This window comes from Chenopodium album, chromosome 5, assembly GCF_948465745.1.
Source record: "Chenopodium album chromosome 5, dcCheAlbu1.1, whole genome shotgun sequence".
NCBI classification, from domain to species: domain Eukaryota; kingdom Viridiplantae; phylum Streptophyta; class Magnoliopsida; order Caryophyllales; family Amaranthaceae; genus Chenopodium; species Chenopodium album.
In genome coordinates, this window is record NC_137838.1 from 20,898,780 (window position 1) to 20,923,078 (window position 24,299).

At 36.9% G+C, this 24,299-nt stretch overlaps 3 protein-coding genes across 3 annotated transcripts; 2 read left to right on the forward strand and 1 right to left on the reverse strand.

The window, feature by feature from the left end:
• Positions 1-2,924: 2,924 nt before the first annotated feature.
• LOC145630581 (putative GPI-anchored protein At3g06035) lies at positions 2,925-5,126 on the forward strand. The gene is made up of 2 exons (XM_081682822.1): positions 2,925-3,166; positions 4,525-5,126. The coding sequence occupies exons 1-2, from the start codon at positions 3,085-3,087 to the stop codon at positions 5,025-5,027; spliced, it is 585 nt and encodes a 194-aa protein (XP_081538948.1). The 5' UTR covers positions 2,925-3,084; the 3' UTR covers positions 5,028-5,126.
• Positions 5,127-5,836: 710 nt separating this feature from the next.
• Positions 5,837-13,049, reverse strand: LOC145632014 (peroxisomal adenine nucleotide carrier 1-like). Its single transcript, XM_081684259.1, has 5 exons — positions 12,661-13,049; positions 8,157-8,388; positions 6,866-7,012; positions 6,604-6,755; positions 5,837-6,478 (listed from the first exon to the last, which is right to left on the reverse strand). Exons 1-5 carry the CDS (start codon positions 12,801-12,803, stop codon positions 6,199-6,201), a joined length of 954 nt encoding a protein of 317 aa, XP_081540385.1. The 5' UTR covers positions 12,804-13,049; the 3' UTR covers positions 5,837-6,198.
• Positions 13,050-16,979: 3,930 nt separating this feature from the next.
• On the forward strand, positions 16,980-17,878 carry LOC145632727 (uncharacterized). The gene is made up of 3 exons (XM_081685070.1): positions 16,980-17,420; positions 17,510-17,650; positions 17,864-17,878. Exons 1-3 carry the CDS (start codon positions 16,980-16,982, stop codon positions 17,876-17,878), a joined length of 597 nt encoding a protein of 198 aa, XP_081541196.1.
• The last annotated feature ends 6,421 nt before the right edge of the window (positions 17,879-24,299 follow it).

Below are 24,299 nucleotides of genomic sequence, written 5' to 3' on the forward strand. Positions count from 1 at the left end.
TAGCCGGAAAGCATCGACACCAAGTGGAATCATCCAACCCCTGTAAATACATGAGGTTGGTGTAAGCCATGAGGTGATCTTCCGGATTGGAGGTACCTTCATAGGTACCTACCAACACATTTTTAACCTTGGGCGGCTGTGCCGCCTCGGTTATTTCCCGGGTGAACGCAGAAGGTTGTTCACCCAGGCGGAGCAGACGAAGCTGCCAGTCCAGTGGCTGGACGTTGCTGTATGCCGCCTGACCTCCGAAGAGGGCCGGCTGCATGAAATGAGGAGAATATGGACCGTAGACCAGAGGTGGTACATACGGTGCATTCCCAATCATCTGAGGGCCAGAATGGACGGTATTACCACCTGTATGGCTCTCATGCGAGGATTGCAAATTCCCTGCAGATGTATTTTTAAAGCTGTCTGGAAAGCTTGATATAGAAGCTGACTCAGACAACTGTTGATTCCTCTTGCGGGTGATGATCTCCCGGGCATCAAGAGTTGATTTTTTGTTTCCCACCGGCTGTTCAGTCCGGCGAGGATTGTTGGTATTCCTTAGAGGCAGAAGAATCTTGGACCAATCAATGGTCCCGGCTGCCTTCTCCTTTGGATGAGGAGTTGGATGCCTATCTCTGACTGACTTCCCGACTAACCCCTGCTTGGGCCAGCCCGGCTCTTGGTGATCAGATCCTTAATTTCACCCTTGAAACTAGTCATGAATTTCATGAGTTTGTCTCGAGTGACGGGAGCGGATCCACCGGCCGAATGGGTTTCCCCTTCCGGCTGTCCGGGGGGTTGTTTTGTACCTGCCTGGCTGGCACCCCGCTCCAGAGTGTCTTTGGCCCGAATGCGCTTGGATATCAGAGAGTCATCACTAGCTATATGAGTTTCGACCTGAGGATCATCATCCTCTTGGTCAGTGAAGACTTCCGGTTTGTTTACTAGACGCTCAGGAGGTGGAACAGACTCTTGAACCATCCTTGAGGTACTCTCCCCATAGACGGCGCCAAATGTTTTGGGTGTTTTTGTCCCTCGGGAGAGTTACGTCACAAAGATTGGTCCGGCTGAGCTGAACCTGCAAAAACAACGGAGACTCCAGGTGGTGGAGCTCCGCCTCCGACGATCAAGTTAGTAACTTGAAAGAGAATAAAGAGTACGGAAATTTAGGTGGGGATCTGCTTGGATTCCAAGCTCAGGTGTTTCTCTGATGAGAGAGAAAGTAGGTGTAATAAATGATTGAATGTGTCCCCAAAATGGGGAAATATCTTCTTATTTATAGGGTCGTTGGTAGGTGTGCCCCTATCTAGGTCACTTGACCTAGGTTTTAGTGGGCTGCGCCGAATTACGACGTTTCTTGGGATTTGGGCTCTTGAAGGCCGCCATTTCAGAAGCTTATCTGAAGGGGACACGTGTCAGGAGGCTATTGGGCCACTTGGGCTATCCTGAACTTGACACGTGGCCTCCTCTCATTGGTCCACATATCTAGGGTATTTTTACCCTAAACAGAACCAATGAAGACAAAATACTTGTCTAATTACCTATTTTATTGACCAACCCCTCTCAATAGGTCATTTGAGCAGATTTTGTCAAAGTTGGAATTATATTGAGAATAAAGATAGTTGGGATATTTTGAGCGGATCAATTAAAGTTGGAATTATTCCATCAGTTTTTCCTATTTCAAAATAAAAGTTACTCTCATTTCAACAAAAAGAAGGTGAAGAGAACAAAAACTAATGAGGGCGTTGGATTAGAGAACTAAAAATGAAAATATTAATTTAATATGAACATTAATTACACCGAGCAACCCGTGCTTTTGTCCAGCATTCTCAAATTAATACTTCCTCTGTTCTTTTTTATTTGACCTGTTTCTTTTATCACGCTTGCCAATGCAAAACTTTAACGGTTAATAACTTTAATTGTCCATAATTAAAAAATATAAAAGTTATACTCCCTCCGTGTTTTTTAAGTGTTTGACCGGCACATAGTTTTAGGCAATTTAATTGACTTAAATAAAATAAGAGGTAAGTTGGGTAGTTGGAGTTTTAAAAAATTGTAAAAGAAAGATAATGGGGTTAATAGTTTATTGAAAAGTAATGAATGTGAGAGGAAAGATATAATAAAAAAATTAGTAGTGAGTTTGGGTGGGGACCATGAGAGGAGAGAGATATAATATTTTAATGTATCTTTTTGCCAAAAAAGGAAGCGTAACACTTATTAAAACACGACCGGATTTGGTAAGTGTAACACTTATTAAAACACGCAGGGAGTATATGATGATTACAAAGACTAGAATAGACCCGGTCTACAATAACTTATTGTAGACCCAACCTTCTTGTATACCATACGAATGTGATTATATCATACGAGATGTGATTATATTACTACAAAAGTGATTATATCATTTTGAAACTGTTATGTAAATGCATAACTCAAAAAGTGAATTTATCATTATAAAAAGTATCAAATAGTAAATTACATCATTCAAAACATGATTTTTAAATTTTTTCATCCTAAAGATAATTATATAATCTCATTAAATGGTTTAATATGAGATTATATAATTCAAAATGTGACTCACGAAAAGATAATTATATCATCTAAAAAAGTGATTATATCATCCAGAATGTGATTATATTATTTGAAAGTGTCAAATTTTGGGTCTACAATAATTTATTGTAGATCGGGTCCATACAAGACCAATTGGATTATGATAGTACTTATTGAGACGAATTTAAAATGATCGAACATAAATATATTTTTTCTTACATATTATTCACAAAACACGGTAAAAAAAAAGTGATAAATAGTGTAAAAGTCAAAATGGGTCAAGTACAAAAAGAACGGAGGAAGTACTGTGTACACTGTACCATTTTAGGAAATGTTTTAAATGTATATCTAACGCCGGCACGCCGCAGCAGCATTTGTTAGCAAGATCCATATAAAAAAATAGGGTCGGTGGACAAACTGTTAACATGTCCAAATCTGAACAAACAAGACCAACAAACACTGAAATCACAACTACACGCACTCTCTTGTTCCAAGCTAATCATCTGCTGCACAATTTCACTGCTCACTTGCTCTTGCTGTCCGACCACAATGGCATCCTTCAACAACACCACTTTCCTGCTCTTTCTGTTTCTAGCCATTGTCTTAATTAACCACCAAGTTAGATCTGATGGTATTAATTTCTTTCTCAAACATGTCTTTTTAGTTAATTAATCTTCTGCTTTAGTGACTTCCTTTAATGGGTAGCTCTTGCTTTCTGTGTTTTTTCATTGCTTGATTGTTTTTTCAGATCTGACTTTGAATTTCTGTTTGATCTTGCTTACTGATCTTATGCTACATCCTTAATAATTTAGTTGTGGCATTGCTAGTTCAAATTATACTGCCGCGGTACCTGTTTTATCGAATTAATGGAGAAAGAAGCAAAATGTTTAATATTCTTTCTGGGAGGTTGCTAATAAATTTGCAGAATTGTGCTTTGTTAATTGTGTTTATTAATCTTAAAGTTTTTTATCTGATAAGACTAGAAGGTGTTACAAAAAGGGTAATCATTACTAGTGAAAAATGAAAAATTGAAAATCCATTATTTTGAAAATTGTTTAGTATTACAATTTGTGAGGTGAACATATAGATATGTTGGTTATTGGGTGGTAGTTTGTTTGAGACATTACCATAAGCCAGGGAGAGGGCATCAGTATCCTGATTCGATATCAGGGGCGGCGCATAATAGGGCCTATTGCGTGAATGACTGAGTCTTTCTTCACATTGGTGTACGGTAAAACTAGGATTAGCTATGTAGTGGGGTTACTTTTGCTGAGTTTTGGATGATATGGTCAAAATATCTGGAGAATTCAGTCTTTTACAAGAGTTTGCGTTTCTAGAGTTAGATGGAATAGCCTTATCTAAATTGGCATTTTTGTACTAAGATTAAGTGAAAAGCTTGGGATATAGAAGCTGCCCTGGGTTTTGTTAGTAGCTCGTAACTGTAATTGTGTAGCCCGAATGCAACCTGGTGGAAAAACTTGTGTGAGAATTGCATTCACTCCTGACTCACACGAAACACCATTGTGGTAGATACTAAGTCGTTTTAGTACAACATAGTCCAGCCTCACTAAGAGTATTCAGATTTACACATCTGCTCCTATGATTTTATACTAAGCAAAGAAATCAGCAATCAAAAGCATTCCATCCAGTGTGGTGAGCCTGGTGGCGTACATTCTAACACAGAGCTGAGTGTGTAATCTGTGTATGCGCTTGGATTGTCTTACTAGTATATAAACCTACATTTTTCAGCCTGAGTCACCTTTTGGGTTTAATTGCATATATTGTGCGACTTCAAATTCATGATTGCTTGTTGATATTTATTTTTAAACAGCCAAATAAAGCTTAAAGATATTCTAGCTCAATTGATATAGTTATCTGCGCCATTTTCAAATTAGATCAAGTAGTTGTACTATTGCTAACCAACATGGTCTGCATTCTGATAATGATGTGTACATGCCTTCCGTTGGCTAATAATTTTCTTTACTTCAGATGAGGAAGACAGTCTTCTTCAAGGCATCAACAAGTATCGAACATCATTGAACTTAACAGCCTTCACAAAGAATGACAATGCCGAGTGTCTTGCTGAACAAATGGCTGACCAATTCAAGGACCAACCCTGTACAAACAGCACAGGGTCCAACACTGTACCAGGCACTGAGAACCAGTTTCCCAACTACCCAGACTTTCTAGCTCATTGCCATTTAAACATCAGCAACACCGCAGATGGCATGATAATGCCTGCCTGCGTACCAAACTTGGATCCAACCCTCGTGCTTTGGAATTTTACAAAGTCCCAGTATTCAGGTAACCTAAACGATACCAAGTATGTAGGAGCTGGTATTGCTTCTGAGGGTAATTGGATTGTTGTGGTTCTTACCACTAATTCTTCAGAAGGCAGCTTTGAAACCTACAAGGCTGCCGGTTTCATTTCTAGACCCAGTCACATTTTCTACATGATTGTGTTTTTGATGGGTTGTTTCTTTTTGTTGTAAGCTACTTCGGATGGTTATACCATTTTATCATTCATTTTGTTTTTTTAATCCTGTCTTGAGACAGTTCTGTCATTTGAAAATGTGAATTTGAATACATCATGTACCTCATTTGTTGAAAATCCAAAATTAACCTAATATACTTGAAGACCTTTCAGCAATGAAGAACAGGTTACACATTTTGTTAAAGATTCTTTCTTTCATACTATTTTCATTATCGTCTAGTGGAAAACATTTACTCCCAAATCCATGGATATCGATACCTTGAGCTAGGTTTTGAATGCTCTTAAGTTTGGACCAACTACATAAGCACGTATCCCTGGGATATTGCCATTTTTTTTTTCTTTCTTTTATGACTTTAGACGCTATGTTTTGTAATTTGATAAACTATATTTTTGGTGAGAGATTAGGAACTTCGAGTCAGAGCAGTTGTTCATAAGAAACTCACACCTTAAGCTTATTGGGTTTGCTGGTTGGTCGTGCACCTTTGTGAATATTGACAACAACTTGGGAAGTTTGAGCCTACAAAGCTGTTCACAAACATGTCACAGCTCAAGTTTATTATTCTTTTATACAGTTAAAACACAGAGCAGTAGCTAAATCAACGGGCAAGATTGTTTATTGGAATTCGTAGTCAATTACTTCAGCAAGTTAGTATCGAGTTATATTGAGATATGTGTACTTAATAATTTTAAAAAAAAAATCCAAATCAGTTAGAAAATCATATAATCTGATACGGAGTAGCTAACAACTCACGAAACAACCCTGCTTACCCTGGCATTAAGTAAGCTATCAGCTAATTACGCCAACACTAAAATAAATTCCAAGACTTTATTTCCGGATCCACAAAATAAACGTTCAAACTGCAAGCAATAATAAGCTGTTTCACAGAGCCAAAAAGGAGTGCAATAATCACATATTTTCAAATCATTCCTACATATTCGGACTTTTTTTTTTCCTGAGAAAACATATTTTGACCTTAGGGCTACAAAGAATCACATTCATAAATATTACAAGGATAAACTAACAAATCATGCTGCTAGTATTGAGTTTAGGACCTGTAGAGGGAGCATTCGCCGTCCACTGATCTCTTCTGCATTATTGACAAATCCTTCTAAGCTTCACAGCCTAAAGAAGTCTTCGTTATATACACAATAATTCCATCACAATAAACTCAAGCACTTTTCAATTTCGCATTAGTTGTCAATAGGTATCTCTTAAGAGCAAGCATCAGGACCCAAGTAGTCTTTGTGATCTTCTCCTTAATCATCAGAAGGAGGGCAGAGCTCAAAACAGTCTTCAAAATTTGGGCATGTAAACCCTTGTAAAATCCAAGAATTCCTTCATGTTTCCAGATGTTACAGAATATTCTTGAGATAGTTTTACTTTCTTTCTTTTGTGTATTTGGAAGCTTTTCTTCCTCTCTCTCTGCAGCCTGAATCACAACCTTACACCTGCACGGCATTTCACATCAATCCAAATTACAATAATCATGACTATATGCTTTCTTTCATAAAAGGAAAGTATTAGTCTGTTGAAGTAGCAACCAAGAAAGAGGGGAAACAAAGGATATACCAACCTAATAGCCGGATAAGTCAAGCAGGTGGCAATAGTCTTTGAGAGAGCCCCCAACAAAAAGGCAGTGGAAGCAGAGAGAGCGTGTGGTGATGAGTCAGAATTTTTGTTTTTGGTTATCAGGAGTTTGTTTTTGAGCTGGTCAAAAACTGTGTACTGTCAATACAGAAGAAGTCAGCTTTGTTAGCAGTCGATTGGAATATATGCCTGCTAAACTAAACATCTGCAACATAATAAGCATCAAACCAGGAGTTGGAATTACATACCTGAATAGATGGATTCGCAGTCAATAGGAGAGAGATGCCAAGGCCATCAAAAGCACCACTCCAATTCCCTTCAGTAAGGGTCTTCCAGAACCCTTTTGCCTTTCCAAACTCGCTAGTTTGCATCTTGGATGATGCTGTATCCAAAGGCTGTCAACTCAAAGCAAAGCCATGGGCATGAGACCATATTCCAAGCAAGATTCTTATATAAATTAGCAGATCCATTTACTTCAGAACTACAGACACACTGGCCTTGGCAAACTTACCGTCCCAAGAACTTCACACTTGGTATTTTATGGTATCTAAATTAATAATACATTTTAGTCAAAGTCAATGATTGATACACATCCTCAGTTTCATAATAATTACAACACCATTTAGTGTTGCACTATCCATATACCAAGTTTTCCACAAGATTTTATTGAAAGCAATTGCTTCGTATTATCAAGTAAAATGTTCTTGAGTTCGTTTCATTGTAAATTTTTATAATGGCGAGCGTGCTAGTCAATTCAAAGTAATAAAATATCTTTTTGAAACATAGGAAGTATTATTGGGACCCTTTACCTATCTCCATCCCAAGAGCCTTATTTCTATCTCCATCTTAAAAGCAACTTTGCTTCATTTTTTTGCCCATCCTGTATTCCTTTTTTTTTTTTTTTTTTTCCCCAATTTCTAAAATTGACACCAATTCTTGATCATGCCAAGCTAAGTGCTAACCTTTTATACCTGGTGATCTCTCTCTCTCTCTCTCTCTCACACACACACACACACACTCACACTCACACACACACACACACACACACACACACACACACACACACCCAAAAAAAAAATATAAAGCAAGAAGTTGATAATTCACTAACGCTTTGTTTGGATAGCAAATAAGGAAAGAAAGGAAGGGGTATAGGAGGAAGGGAAGGGGAAAGAAAAGGAGGGGGAGGTGAGCTTTTATTTCCCTCCAAATCTCTCTAATTTTAGAGGCATTATGCTTATTAAAGAGAGAGGGAAAATGGATCCCTCCCTCTCCTTTCTCTTCCTTCCCCCAATCCTTTACCCAAATAAGAGAGTTTGTCACCCCTCCCTTTCTTTTCCTTCCATTTCCTTCTATCCAAACAAAGTGTTATAGAGAGACATGTGATTACAGTTATTTTCATGAAAACCAAAAATAAAAATCTTCAGTCAGGATTATCAAGTGTGTAAAACTCAAGAAGTTGGCAGCTTAAAACATGTAACCGAGATATATCCATGCAATATTCAGAGTTACTATTAACAAGGGATAAGAGCAACTAACAACCTGTGTAATGACGACAGTTAAAGCCCCAGCAGCAGCAGCGACAATCAAATTTGCTTTTGTGCCCATTGACTTGAAATTACTTTTCTTCAGGTAAAGCCTCTTTAAAAAGCTGTACCCATAGAAATAAATAAACTGTTGTATAACAGATTGAAAGTTCTTTGTCCCTAAACCCTGATATAATGAAAGAACTTGACCGTTACGAATAGCTTCCCATAAAACATCGGAAAGGTGCCTGCAAAAATACAACAGCATAAGTAAATTTTTGGAGGCAGCATAATATAAGCAAAGGAAAAATGGGCCATTATGATCTTTTTCTTTTTTTTAAAAAAAAATTAAATAAAATTGTAACAGGAGCTCTCTTTGAGATATTAGCCAGAAACACTGCACAAAAGACTGCCAACACCAAAAGGCAATGTAACGAACTTATTTTCAGAATGCGATGGGAAAACAATAAATCCTGTAAAGGTCTAGCAAAAGGATAGATATTGCGGTTCTTGTTTGAGTAAGTTGCAGAACAAAAGGCATGATAAAACGTTTCAAGAAAGGTCAAACATCGTACAAAAATTTCAAAGAGACACAAGACAGAATTCCAATATTTTACATTTCTACTCCTATCAATGATCGAAGCGCAAATTGAGTTCTTAAAGGTAAAGATACAAATTAGACCAAGCACAATACTCCTTATATCTCATTTCATACTCCTATGGCCACTGATGCTGCTTGGTGTAACTTAACCCTTTTAATATCTTCATCATCCTAACTTTTAATTCTACAGTATGCTCTTCATGCTAAATATATTAAATGAAAACCACCCTCAGTCAATTATCATTCAATTTATTCTCAATAACTGGTACCATGTTCAAAACATTGTACATCACCTTTGATTTTGAAAGTTAACACTAAAGTGCACTTCCTCCAGTTTTCTGCGATTTATTGGTTTTTCACAACTTAATGAAAATATATATGACTGTTCAACACCAGCCTAAGATATTGCCACGCATCAATAGGAAACTTATTCGTTTTAACACCTTTCTTTAATTTCATCCAGAACTTTATTCAATCTAACACCTTTCTTTAATTTCATCCTCTTTCTTCTCCATTCCATGCCTAGAATTTTTTGCACGTAGCCTATAAATATTTCCTGACTAGGTAAAAATCTATAAATGATATCTCCCGCCTAAAATAAATGCAATAAATTCACTTAGCACTCTTGATCCAAGAAAGGGAATAAAGTAGTGTTGACAGTCTTGACACACCATAAACTAGTGTGAGCACAAGCAAAATCATGAGAAAGAAATGTTAAACTATTTTGAGACATACAAAAAGTGAAACCTTTACACTTATTATGAGACATACAAAAGGTGAAAGCTTTGCGGCTGTTCCATTCAGCCCTCCTCATGATGACAATCTATATGAGTTGCAATTTCCTTTACTTAAAAGTGAGTTGCCTTTATGATATAAGCTAGATCTGATGTTTACACAGCCTTGAAAAGTCTAGCTATGCATAACTGCATGCCTAAACACTCCTCAGCTCCTCTTGATTTCATGAATATTTATTACCTTTTAATTTCTTACTCAAAGTTAGTACTATTGAAACTCTTCAATAATATTGAGCAATATCAAATCAAATTGGCTCATTGATATGCACTATTTGCATTGATTAACATTTATCATCCTGTTTTCAAAAGTTACAATGTTTTTCAATAATTAAATTTGGTTACTGCTTAGTAGTTGAAAAGTTTTTTTTTAAAAATGTTTATTTTATATATATTTTTTTATTTTATAGCTCGGTCATGCCTGCATGCCATAACATAAGTTAAACTAAATTTAATTTTGCTTAAGGACAATCAATGAATCAAACCTTTCCTTCAATTTATCAAGGCTCACTTAAGAGTCTATAACATCCCAAGCCCTCTCAAATGTTTTCCAAGGGACAGAGCAGCATTGTCGCAAGAAAATTGCGAGGAACCAATATTTAGGGGAAGGGCATATTAGTCATAGTCTATAAGTAGTAGCTTGGGGAATAAGTTAGAGTTTGTTATGGGAGTATTTCTATAAATAGGCCTCATTAGGAAGAATAATCATCATGTTGAATATTGTTGAGGTAATGTTATTGGGAGAGAGTGAGCCTCTCGAAAGCTCATATTAGGAGAGAATCCACCTCTCGATAGCGGAATTATCATCCAATTTAGTTGTAGTTCTCATCTTAATGCTATAATCATCTTCTTCATCTTAATTTCTGCCATTAATAGTGCTGTAACCAAGCTAAATTGGATGAAGAAATTAATGGCAGAAATTAAGATGAAGAAGATGATTATAGCATTAAGATGAGAACTACAACTAAATTGGATGATAATTTCACTTTCGAGAGGTGGATTCTCTCCTAATATGAGCTTTCGAGAGGCTCACTCTCTCCCAATAACATTACATCAACAATATTCAACATGATGATTATTCCTCCTAATGAGGCCTATTTATAGAAAAACTCCCATAACAAACTCTAACTTATTCCCCAAGCTACTACTAATAGACGATGACTAATATGCCCTTCCCCTAAATATTGATTCCTTGCAAAAATGTCCTCTACTTGTATCATCTTACATGCCCCTTTTCTATCTACCTCCTCTCTATGTCTCCCATAACATCCAACCCCTATCTAGTTTATTTACCATGACAACAACTTAAAACAAAGAGCAATCAAATTTAGGAAAGTGCAAGGAAGGGTGGAGGAAAGAACTTGCTAGTGCTGGTAAGTCAGCAAGATGCAAGTGGATGGATTTGAAGAATTAAGAGGTATGCAATAGTCAACATCTAAAAAATTAAAAAGACTATAATAAGCAATTCAAACTAGTTTGTCAATGGCTAATAATTGACAAATGGAATATTCTCAACATAAACTAAAGCATATACATTACATATGAAACTTGACAGCTTATAATTTGGGGCAATAATACGTTTGAAACAAGCAGACAAATAATATCTATTTTCATTTTATATTTTTTAATTTTATAGCTCGGGTCATGCCATAACATAAGTTAAACCAAAGTCAATTTTACTCAAGGACAATCAATGCATCAAGCCTTTCCTTCAATTTATCAAGGCTCACTTAACTAAAGAATCTATAACATCCCAAGCCCTCCCAAAAGTTGTCCAGGGACAAAGCAGCATTCTCGCAAGAAAATGTCCTCTACTTTTATCATCTTCCAGCCCCTTTTCTCTCTACCTCCTCTCTATGTCTCCCATGACATCCAACCCCTATCTAGTTTGTTTACCATGAGAACAACTTATATCTACAAAGAACAATCAAATTTAGGAAAGTGCAAAGAACGGTGGAGGGAAGAAGTTGCTAGTGCCGGTAAGTCACCAAGATGCAGGTGGATGGATTTGAAGAATTAAGAGGTATGGAATAGTCAAGATCTAAAAATTTAAAAAGACTATGATAAGCAATGCATACTAGTTTGCCAATGGCTAATAATTGACAAATGGAATATTCTCAAAATAAACTAAATCATATGAAGTATACATTACACATGAAATTTGACAGCTTATAGTTCAGGGCAATAATACATTTGAAACAAGCAGACAAATACAATAAAAAATAGAGGGAAAAAAGATAAGAATATTGAATATTACGAGGACTTTGAAATCTTTGATCAGTTCAAGAATCACCACGACAAATGAAGAAATCATAACGGAACACTAGATAAATCCTTCCGGTTTCCCAACATTATCACTATACAGCAGCCCCATAAACACTGTCTACACCATTAGCTCCTTTCAAATGTCGACTTACTAACCTTGTGTGACTGTCACTCCACAATTATTGACCTCAATCGCATTGAAATTGAATCGAAAGGGAAATTTAGACCATAAACAATGCATTATACCAATCAGCAAACTAGAGCACTATTCTAAAACTCCACTTCATCTAGTTGCTCATCCTCAACTTTTCATGAAAATTAATAAAATAATCATGAATAAAACACATGCAATCATAAGCATTTGATTATCAATTTTCAATTTAATCTAATGAATCTACCTTTTCAAACAAAGGTAGAACTTTTCTACATATGAACATGATCTATAATATATAAACAAAGAAATATTTCGTAAAAGCCTAGATCTCCAAACTCCCAACAACACAAAAATCTGAACAGTTATATACACTAACAATACAACTTAAGCAACTTTTATATCTTCAATCAGAACGAATTTAAGCAAAACAGCTCAGATTAAACCAATATTAGACGCCCAAATTCAAGAAATTACAAATATTATATACATGCATGATTCTTAATTTCTTATACTAAAATTCAACATAATCACACAAAAAACACAATTATTAAGATCAGAGAGTCAAAATCAAAACTTTAACATAAAATTAACAAATAAACTTCAACATCATCTCAAGAACTTCCATTAAATTAAAAACCCATCAATTTTTTATTTTTAAAAAAAAAAAAAGAGAAAGTAGGACCTATCAAAGAGAGAGAAAATTGAAAACCTGTATCTTTGCTGATGATGAGAACGAGCTTCAGCTTGATACTTAGTTTTACAAGTATCTAAAGGGTACAAAACGGTGGTGCTAACAAGAGCTCCAATGGCTCCAGAAGTCGCCTCTGTTAATGATTCGAAATCCAAAGCCATTGATATAATTATAATTATCTCTCAAACTATAAAAAATAACCCAGATTTATTTGAAATCTATGATTATTGAAGAAAAAGAGTGAACCCCCAAAACCCAATTATTGGAAAATTGGGGAGGTTTGTATGATGAATGATTTTTGTTCGGTGAAGAACAGTGAATAAATTGTCATGAATATTTGTGTAGTACTCGTAATTAGAACATGTTATGAATTGTGAGTTTAAGACCCACCTACCCTGTTCTTCTCATTAACTTTGGTTTTAATTTGGATTTGGTTTCTTTTTTTAAGATTTGTGGGTCCTAAATTGTTTGGCATGGAAGCTGGCTGATGGGCATCTTTCAGATATTTTGGGCTTGGAGGCTGGCTAGTCGAGGCCGCAAAAGGGCTTGATGGCTAGTCTAGGTAGCCAAAGGGTCGTTTTTGTTAATACCATTTTTATACACAAGTAAAGATGGCAATGGGTTGGGACTGCTCGGCCTTGCTAAAGACAGCCCGACCCGATATTGTTAGGGCTAGGTCGTGTGTTGGGCCAAGACTTAGTATTTTGTGATGTGGGACCACTTTGATACCACTGTCACGGTCCGAGAATTTGATACCTGATCGGTGTGGTGCACGCTCGTCTATTATGATGAAGGTGCAAGCCAAATATTCAAATGGATTATAGCAAGTAGCAACACAAGTAAAAAGGCGTCTTAGAAGCACTCTTGTCTATTGGCAAAAAAGTAAGAATAAGGGTCAGGAATTAAAGAATTTTTACAAGGTGGGCCTAAGGTTTGACTTTCTCTCTTCTCTCTCTTCTCCATGGTTCTTCGATTATGATCGGTTTTTTTCATCAAGCTTGATCTCCGATGGCTAAGAAGAAGAAGCAGAACATTCTTACACCTCAATTAGTACAGCAGAAGACTGTTCATGAACCCTTTGATACAATTTTGCGGAATTTGCAAAATTCAGGCACTTCCTTTATTCTAAGTCCAACTCATGAAGTTGATGAGTTGGTTACTCAGGCGCCGGGACTGGTTAATCCAGCTTCTGGTCCTATTTACCGAAGTGATGCTAAGACTATTGCAATGTTTTTTTTTATAAAACTTCTACGCCGGCAGCTTAAGCTTCCAATAGGACGGTACCTAGGGTTTCGGGGTTTACTGTTCCATTGGGTTCTGGAGCTGGTGGTCATCGATCTGAGCCCACTGTTCCCGATCCTCATTCTTCATCTCCCCCGGAGCAGAATGCTCACAAAGATGGTGAAGATCGACCTGGTCCATTCACTGGTAAGCTGTCTGCTAAAGGAGCTACTTTGTCCTATGTTGCCCCGATGGTTCAAGATGGGAAACCGATTGCTCAATTGCAGGACTCTGAGCTTATTGAAGGTAATAAAAAGTGGTCTAATGCTTTAGTGTTTTATGTGGTTGGTTTTTATCCTATTATTGTTGTTGTTCATTGTTTTATAACTCAACAATGGAGCAGTGTGTAGAAACCAGACATTTTCTGGCATGATGATGGGTACTTTATCATTTATCTTAGTTCGGTTGATGATAAGGATACTATACTTTGTTCTGGTCCACATATGGTTCTTGGAAAACCAACAATTGTTAAACCATGGAGCCCTAAATTTGTTTTTAGTGCAGAAATTATGAGAACTATCCCTTTGTGGGTTAAGTTCCCTAACCTGCCACTAAATTGCTGGGGACCTGATACTTTTAGCCGTATTGGTAGTCTGCTTGGAGTGCCAATTTGTGCTGATGAATGCACAACTAGGCAGCTTAGAGTATCTTTTGTTGGGGTCCTAATTGAAATTGATGTTACTAAGCCTATGCCTAAATCTGTTTTCGTTGAGAGCCCTTCAAGGGAAATGTTGGAGCTTAAGGTAGTGCATGAATGGATCCCACCCTTTTTCTCTAAGTGCAATAAGGTTGTCCATGACTGCTTAGTCAAACCTATGCCTGTTACTACTAATCAGACTCAGCCTAAGCAACCAGCTGTTCCCGCAGCACCTTCAAAACAATAGCAAGTTTGGGTTCCTAAGCCCAATTAAGCTCCTGCTGCTCCTGATGTTGCTGCTTCTTCAGATATTTCTGTTCATGGGCAGTTTATTATCACACCAAATGTTACCACTACCCAAAACAACTTAGATGAGGGATGGAGAATAGTTGGAAGGAAGGCAAAGAATCAACATACAAGACTTAATTAGCCAGCTACTACTTCAAATGCTTTTGTTGCTTTAATTGCAAATGAGGCAGAGGGTGCTGGTGGTTTTACTATCAATCCAAACGGGGGTGAGGTTAATCCCTCTTGGGTATCATGATTATCTCTATTTGGAATGTCAAGGGCCTAAATGACCCTAGCAAGGTAGCTTATGTAAAGAGGATTCTTTATTCTCATTCAGTTGATGTTATTAGAATTCTTGAAACAAAAGTTAATTCTAAAAATAGTGCTGGTTTCCAAAGGAAATTTGGCCCTGCTTGGTCTTGGACTAGTAATTATTGTTGCTCTCCTAAGGGCAGGATTTGGGTTGGTTGGAATGCTAATAGAGTTACTGTTAACATATACAAATTCATGAGCAATTTATTCGTTATATTGCCTTAAATAAGGACTTATCTTCTTAGATTCAGCTTACTGTTGTATATGGGCTCCACTCTATTCATGATAGACACTACTACAAAAAACCCCTAATAAGTCGGACTTTTAGAGTCACCTGTACATAAAGTGCGACTTATAAACCTATCGAGTCGCCTCATATTTATTAGGCGACTTGTTAAGTTGGGGTTAAAATCAACAAAGCACCTAACGAGTCGCCTAATATATATGAGGTGACTTGATAAGTTAACAAGTCGCCTCATATATGCATGCGACTCTATAATCCGACTTATTTGGTGGTTTAAATTAGATTTTCAAAGTCACTTGTACATTCTATTTGGCTCATTCACTTTCTAATCATAGTCCTATTTGGCTCATTCACTTTCTAATCATAGTCCTATTTGGCTCATTCACTTTCTAATCATAGTCCTATTATACTTGATATTTGTCCTGCTCCTACAAGGAAGGGTAGGCCTTTTAGATTCTTGAATTGTATTGCTGATCATCCTGAATTCTTAGATATTATCTCTCACTTTTGGAATTCTAGTAACCTTGGAATTTGGCAAAAGCTCAAGGTTGTTAAAGCTGGTATAAAATCTTTAAACAAACTACAAGAACTTTGATGATGTTGCAGGGAAGATTGATCAGGCTCATAATGATCTTTTAAATATTTACAATCTGATTATTCAGAATTCAGATGACAGTGAGTTTTATGCTAAGGAAGCTGATGTTATCACAATTGTTAAACACTAAACTGACATTCAGGAAAGCATCTTCAGGCAGAAGTCTAGAATTAACTAGATTAAGCTTGGAGGTGGTAATTCTCACTATTTATCTTCAGTGATGAAGACTAGGCAAGCCAGGAACAGGATTGATTCTATTTATGACTCTAGCAAGGTGCTGCTCAAGGATCCTGATGCTATTTCAAATGAGATAATCTCTTTTTTATAAGTCTCTTTTAGGGGCTAAAGCTCCTTGTCTCCTTATTGATAACCTTGTTACTATGAGAAGGGGTAAGCAACTTAGTTCAACTGCTCACCAGTACCTTATTCAACCTATTTCGTTCTCATGCTGAAATTGATGATGGTCTTAAATGTACTGATAGCACTAAGGCCCCGGTATTGATGGCTTCAATTCTTTCTTTTTTAAGAGGGCTTGGCATATTGTGAAAGATGATATTTATGCTAGTGTTATTAAGTTCTTTAACAATGGTGTGTTGCAAAAATAGTGGAACTGCACTTTTGTAACTCTTGTACCTAAAGTCCCTAATGCTTCTTATGTTAAGGATTTTAGCCCATAGCTCATTTCCAAGATTATTACAGCTAGACTTGTTCCTGTTATTTGGTGATATTGTTAATGATGCACAAGTAGGTTTCATCCCAGGAAAGCATTTTGGTGATAACATCTTGCTTGTAACTGAGCTAATTAAGGGGTATAATCATAAATTTATCTCCCCTAGGTGTATGGTCAAAGTGGACTTGAAGAAAGCTTATGACTCAGTTGAATGAAGCTTTTTGAAGACTGTTCTCCAAGAGTTAGGCTTTCCTCATTATTGCTTGGATCTAGAAATGCTTAACCTTAGTTTCTTATTCTATTCTCATTAATGGGATTCCCTTTGATGCAAAGAAAGGATTTTAGACAAAGCAATCCCATGTCCCGCTTTCTCTTTGCTATAGGTATGAGATACCTATCCAGATGCCTTTATGAGCTTAGCCTGAACCCTGACTTCAATTTTCACCCTAGATGTGAAAAACTTTGTCTAACTCATATGATGTTTGCTGATGATTTGCTTATGTTTTCTAGAGCTGATAGTGTCTCTGTCAAGCTTCTCTTCCAGGCTTTTTCAAAGTTATATAAAGCTTCGGGCCTTTTTGCTAATCTTGACAAAAGTGAAGTCTATTTTGGTGGGGTTCTTGCTGAAATTCAGACTGAACTTAGGGATCTTCTTGGGGTTTCTCATGGGTCTATTCCCTTAAAGTATCTTAGGGTTCCCCTTTCCTCTGAGAATCTTACTATTGCTCAATGTAATCCCCTTGCTGAGAAGGTAACTGCAAGAATCCATGGGTGGATGGCTAAACACTTGTCTTATGCTAGGGGACTCCAACTAGTTAAGAGTGTTCTGTTTGTATATAGACATACTGTGCTCAAATTTTCATTTTACCTGAGAAATTCCTGAAGGAGATTGAAGCCAGATTCAGATGCTTTCTTTGGACTGGCTCCTCTGCTCTAGTTAGGAAATATTTGGTTGCTTGTAACAATGTCTGTCTCCCTAAGGTTTGTGGCGGTTGGAATTTATTGTCTCTTCTTGAGTAGAACAAAGCTGTTATATGTCACAAAACTGCTTTGGGATATTGCTCACAAGCGAGGCTGACAATTTATGGGTGAAATAGGTGCATATCTATTATTTCAAAAATAGAGACTGCTGGACTGCCCCTATTCTTGCTAAATGTACTGTTCCTGGTTTTTGAAGAAAATTTTGTGCTGCAGAGATATTGTGAATGATTTAGGAGGATGGGGTAGCATCATTTAAGTCAATAAAATGAAAATCAAGAAACTTTATTCTGCTATTAGGCCCTAAGTTCCTAAGATGCCTTGGAAAAGGGTTGTTTGTAACAATTTGGCAACTCCTAAAAGTGTTTTCATTCTTTGGCTGGCTTTGTGGAATAGGTTAGTCACTAAGGATAGGCTTTTGCAATGGAATATCTCTTGTGATCCTAAGTGCTTTTTCTGTCTGAAAGAAAATGAGAGTGTGCAACATTTGTTCTTTGATTGTGATTTTTCAAGACAGGTTTGGGGCAAAATTTAAAGTATTTTACATATTCCTAAACCTGTGCAGAGATTTGATGCATAGGTACGGTTGACTGGATAAAGAAGCATTGCAGGAAATCCAACATTAAAAGTCAGCTTTTGCATGTTGCTTTCATTAAAGCTGTCCATAGCATTTGGATTCAAAGATATTATGTGTTGTTTACAGGGAGATGCGAGATGCAAGACTGTTGATACCTTAGTCAGGGATATTATTTTTAACACAACTTGTAGATTTCCTGAGTCTAGTAAGAAATATTTGATTGTATAATTGGTTTTATAGTTTGTTCTGTTTAGTCTAGGCTGGCTCTTTCCTGTTTTCTTGTGCCTAGATTCTTGTATTCTCCTTCTGTCCTGGTTTCTGCTGTAGCACCCTTCCTAGAAGGTGGATGTAGTAGTTGCTAGTGCAGTTGGGGTTGATTGCTTTTGGTTCAGGTGCCCATCCTAGATGGTGGTCTGTTCCTTTTTGTTGCCTATAGGTTTTAGCCCTTGTTTGTGCTTTGCTTTGTTTGGTAGGTGTTTGGTTGGCCCTAAGGGTCTTGCGGTGTTTGGGTTGGTTTCATCTTAGCTTTCTTGTAATTTGTAACCTTTTACTTTTGGTAATAAAATTATTCTATTTACCAAAAAAAAAAAGAGAGCAAGAGTCAGTCGAGGCTTGTGAAGGTCGATCAAGTCAAAGCGTTCACAAGTGGGTCCAACGACAAGTGTATTCGATTGGAAGGTCTAAAGGGTGGCTGTAGGCGTCGTTCGAACTGCGCCTACGTTAAGCATATTGTGAATATGCTTAACACTCATAGGAAGTGGGAATTGACATTACGATTAGGGACAACGATTAGGGACAAATAAAGTAGGGAGCCGCCAACAAGTTTTTAAGGAACTTGTAAACCGTTCACGGATCATAAAAAGGCAACCACGAATAAGGGACAACGAAGGCAACAACGATTGACCCGTGAAGGTTACACCCCATTCATAATCCATGAGATTACTAACTCCATATGGTTCGGAACCACGAAAGGAGGATCGGGGATGATGGTACGAAGTGAATCATGGAGTCACATTCGCCCGTATTGCCCTCTACTCGATTCTTATAGTGAAAAGCATTCCTGTGATCTCAAAGGCATACAAACAATAATTCAATTCGCTCCAAACTATTATTTAACTAAATTGGTTCAAAATTAATGCACACATTATTCTAAAATATTGGTGATCACTTCAATTAATAACAAGATTAAAAAGGATCCTAAACCGGTTGTCCAAATTATCTTATTAGTCGCGATTTTCAATTACATATTCCCTTTAAACATGCAATATGGTGATCATAAAAATAATAATAGAATCAATATTAATATAAAAACCAATTTAATCATAATTCCAACAACATAAAATTGTTAGAAAAATAATAATAAAAGAGCATGATCCTTACTTTGAATCTGTTTGCTTGCAACTACAAAATAATAAACGAGTTAGTAACTTCAAGGAAATAATGAAACAACAATTAAATTAAATCAAGTAAAACAAGGTTGATTTTGGGGCCAAACCCTCAAACGATTCTACCTTTCACGCCTTGGCTTAAGGACAGAACCTCGAGTAAAATATGGACTCCTTTGAGTGCTTGAAGAAGGAATTTTGAAGTGAAAAGGGTAGGCTAGTTTTTAGGTTAAGAGCATAGAAGAGAGAAAATAAGAATAATAAAATTCTCGTTGCCTCGTATATCAGAAATGAGGGGGTATTTATAGGGAAATGTGCCGAGGGAGCACACGGAACCCTAAAATGACAAAAACCCTAAAAAAGTATCCCGTGACACGGTCAGACTGTACCGTGACACGGTTAGACTGTACCGTCAGACGGTACACATTCCCGTGACACGGTCAGTTTTGGAGTGACGCGGGAAATTTTCAGAAAACGGAACAGAAAACGCGTTAAGGGTTTACGCGGAAAGGACACGGAACATCCCGTGTCACGGCAGACCTCCCGTGTCACGGGAAGTCCCACCGTCAGACGGGAAGGGTTCCCGTGACACGGTCAGGCTGTACCGTGACACGGTCAGTTCCAGTCCATTTTTCCGTCTAAATTCATTTTTAACCCTAATTTCTTTCGGCTTTTAAGTGCCGATTGATAATTTCGGGCTTTTTTCTGACTTTTATTATTCGGGCTAAAATAAGAAAATAATAAAATAAAAAAAAAAAATATTTGGGCCAAAAATAAATAATAAAATAAAAAGGTTTGGGTTTAAAATTAATTAACAAGCTTGGGCTAAAATTAAAACTATGCTTTTATCAAACACTAAGACTGATCCATAGACCTTTCAAAAATATGAATTTAATAAAATACGATTTTTTAAGCACTCCCGGGATTAAATACTAAACCCGACCAACAGTGGCGGTGAAAGGTTATTTATCATCGGGTTTGGTTTTGGGGAGACATTTTTAGGTGTCTACAGTGGCGCTTTCAATTCTACAAGTACTAGTCTTAAGAACTTAAGTAGGTAAAAAAGAGTAGCAGTCCCTCTTTTTTGACTCAATTAAACAACAACAAGATTCGAAGCACGTAGGAACCTTTTCTCCGCCCATTTTTAGGCCTTGTAGAACCTAGTTTTGACCCATAGGCTAACATATCAAGCCCAACCATGGACCAAACCAAATCCCAGTAAACTACAATCCATCCCCTGCCTTATATACTTATTACTTTCCCTATTTGGAAACATGCAACAATTTTAATTGTATTAGGGTGGTTAACGTGCGCAATGCGCGCGCCATAACTAGTCATGTCCCAGGAGTTTTTTCAATTTGGTCTTCTGTCACTACTTAAGTTATTGGCAGCATTGACAGACTAAAGTCGTATTACCTAATCAAAAGTAATTCCTAAATCCTCTAACTAATGCAGATAGGGAAGTAGGGTCGAATCCACAGGGAAACTGGTCTTTCTATTCCTAATTAATTAAAGCAATCTAAATTATATAGTAACAAATTTGATAATATGGATATAAAACTAAACTACGGAGATTAAGAGTAAAGAGAAAACAATGAATAAAGGCCTAGGGCATAGGTTCACCAATAAATAAATAATATTCCAGGGTAAAACATAATAATCAATCATTAATGCATACATTAATCAGATCATAAAGGGCTTTCGCTACGTATTACAATCACATAATTAATCTACCGGTATTAAATCTCATCTCCCGAATCTCGACTTAACCATTTATAAATTAACCTGCCTATTGAAACTAGGCCTAAACATTAATTCTCATCTCTCGAATCTCGAATCAATATTGTCAAACTCATGCATAAAAGATCAGGCCTAATCTAGTCACAGAGCATTAATTCAAATCAATAGGAAATTAATCTAGCATTGATGATCAACAACAATAAATTACCCCTTCATATTATTTATGGATCCCCACAAACCCTAGAAATAAAACTACTCACACATAATTAAATCTAAACTAATCAAAGCAATAAAATAAGACATGATGAAAGAATTAAAATAAATGACTGAGATTAAAGTAGAAGAAATCGTTACCAAAGTAATCTGGAATTAAGAGCAGAGTTAAGAACAAAGTATTAGAGAGAGAAACTAATCTAAAAGCTAAGTAAAGAGAGAAAATCTAAGAGAAGAATTTAGAAAGAGTAAAAGAAGATACTAAACTCGCTTAACGGAGAAGTATTTATATTCAGCAAGAATCCTAAACTAAAACAAACTTAAACGACGATTAAACCGCCTAATAATAACACGCGCCCGATTGGGCGAGGCACCGCCCGATCGGGCCCGCCTTTTTACTCTCAGGTATGTCTCTCGCGCCCAGCCAGGCGCGAGTTCGGGCGCCAGCTTCGCTTCCCCCGCCCGGCCGGGCGCGCCTTCGGGCGGGACCTCTAATGGCCGGGCGGCACTCTTGGGCTACTCTTTGGACTTCGATTGGGCTCCAATTCTTCGGGCCAATCCGGATTTCCTCTTCGGGTCTTGAATACTCGGTCCAAATGCCCCAGTATCACATATACCGAGCCCTTAATTACCGGTTCAATGGCTCTAACCGGCCCTGGGCTATGAAGGATGGTCGTGCATCTCCAATGCTCGTAGTTGCTCCATAAAATCCCGGGAAAATGCTCCAAAAGTGCAAATCCCTACAAAAGTCAACCAAATCTACGGAAACACTAGAAAACACCAATTAGTAATAAAAGTGGCTCTAAATAGCCAAAAACACTACTAATTATGACCAAGGGACGGGGGTAAAATACTATATAAAATGAACATATCAAGCATTAGTCAGGGGAAATATGTAAATACATAACTTTGGGGCTATATAAATGTCCAACATACTACTCTAAAGAGTTTTAAAACGCAAAAGAGGCAATTAACATTAATTACAACACATAAATAAATAAATATTTTAGAGGGTGTAATTAATTATCCAAATACTATTCATAAGAGCTATATTAAATTTTTATATAAAAAAAAAGTAGTGATTTTTTCTTTTTTATAAAGGTAAGTTTATATATCAAGCATTAGGAATTTAGGATGTCCTCCTCACGAGGGGAACTCCTAATGTATTAGAAGAAAGAATAGAGAACAAACTAGAGTTATTACAAATGAATATCAATATTCATATTATCAAGAACTAAATTTCCCATATTAGTTATCCAATCCGTTGCGCGATTTGCCTCTCGACAGATATGTTGGATACTCCAATTATTAAACTGAATGGAGAGAACTAGTGTCTTAGATAACATGCTTAATTTGCCAAGGGACTGTCCAAGCGTCTTTTATTGATTTAACGACTAAAATGACTTCGTTTGACTTTAGTTTGACTTTACCTTTTGCTTGGTTTGAATTTTTAAGTTGATTTGCTTTGAATGGTTTTTAAGTGAGTCTTTCACTGTGTGTCCTTGATAATTGCCTTAGTCGTTATCACGGTGTCGGTTTTCCTCATTTCGTATTTTAAAAAGAGCAAAACAAATTTTAATGGAAAGGAATTTCTAGAGTGTTACACACAAACTCATCCCTAGCAGCTCCTCTGACATTCCATATTATGATTTTCATATTCAAATTCAGAAGAGGACACTACAAAGTAACCTTTGGCACATCATTCGACCATGCATGAGGCGAAAGGAAGAATCTCTCCCAATCCTTCCATTGTTCCATGAGATTCAATGGCCCCAAATCCTCTAATTTTATCGGAGTTGGCAACACATGCACTTCTTGGTAACTCTTTGGAGGATTGAGATAGGTTACTCGAATTAAAATCCCCACCATTTCCTCCTTGGTGAAGAACATAGCTATATGGCGATTTGGAACTCCCACATCGAAGCCTTGAGTTACGAATTGCAAAGGAATTACTAACATTCGTTTTGGAATTGGCAAGGAGTCGAAAATTTCTCTCTTTGGAAGAGATTTCCCCTCCTCCTTTCTTAGAAGCACATCTATCAAATTCATGGCACATCTATCAAAGATGTTGCCTTAACACAAAAGGGCAAAATGGGGTACTGTTCATCAGACCAAAAAGCATAACGGGGGCTGAGTTGAAATTCCGCTAACCTTTACAAACTGCCTAACAAATGATTTTGTTGCCCCTTGCTATGCATTTCCTCATACATATCCACACTTCATTTAAACAACCTTATGTCTTCTCCATACCTTTGTCAGTTAATCTGTCGATTAGATCCTAGATAGCTGCATTTGATAACATGTAGTGCATGTGCTGGTCTATACCTTACAGGACTCTCCTCAAACTCCTAGTAGAAACTACTCCAAGCTAGTGTGTCACTTTAAAAAAAACAAATGGAATACAAAATACTCTCTTTGGTCAACAATCTAAGGTTGTTGGTTACTTAGGGTTAACAAACATTTATGGTCCTATATTTAATAAAACTAGAACGTATTTTATCCAAAGTAATACGTTATATTATATGGGGTACTACCACAATTGTACAATCTGTACAATTGATTAACATGTAAACCAACTGCCGCCGGACCATTAGGATATCCTACTAAAAACAGTAAAACAGACAGAGATGACGGATTAAGGGATCTATTGCATCTTAATTCAATGAATCTAATGCATGGTTTACCAAAGTAAAATATACAATTGGAATTTTATTATTAATATAAAGTCCACTTGAAT

Coding starts and splice junctions, on each gene's coding strand:
- LOC145630581 (XM_081682822.1), top strand. CDS start 3,085: ATGGCATCCTTCAACAACACCACTTTCCTGCTCTTTCTGTTTCTAGCC. Junction 3,167..4,524: donor CCACCAAGTTAGATCTGATG/GTATTAATTTCT, acceptor TCTTTACTTCAG/ATGAGGAAGACAGTCTTCTT.
- LOC145632014 (XM_081684259.1), bottom strand. CDS start 12,803: ATGGCTTTGGATTTCGAATCATTAACAGAGGCGACTTCTGGAGCCATT. Junction 8,389..12,660: donor CATCATCAGCAAAGATACAG/GTTTTCAATTTT, acceptor GTATTTTTGCAG/GCACCTTTCCGATGTTTTAT. Junction 7,013..8,156: donor TAACTGTCGTCATTACACAG/GTTGTTAGTTGC, acceptor TTGAGTTGACAG/CCTTTGGATACAGCATCATC.
- LOC145632727 (XM_081685070.1), top strand. CDS start 16,980: ATGGGATTCCCTTTGATGCAAAGAAAGGATTTTAGACAAAGCAATCCC. Junction 17,421..17,509: donor GTAATCCCCTTGCTGAGAAG/GTAACTGCAAGA, acceptor GTTTGTATATAG/ACATACTGTGCTCAAATTTT.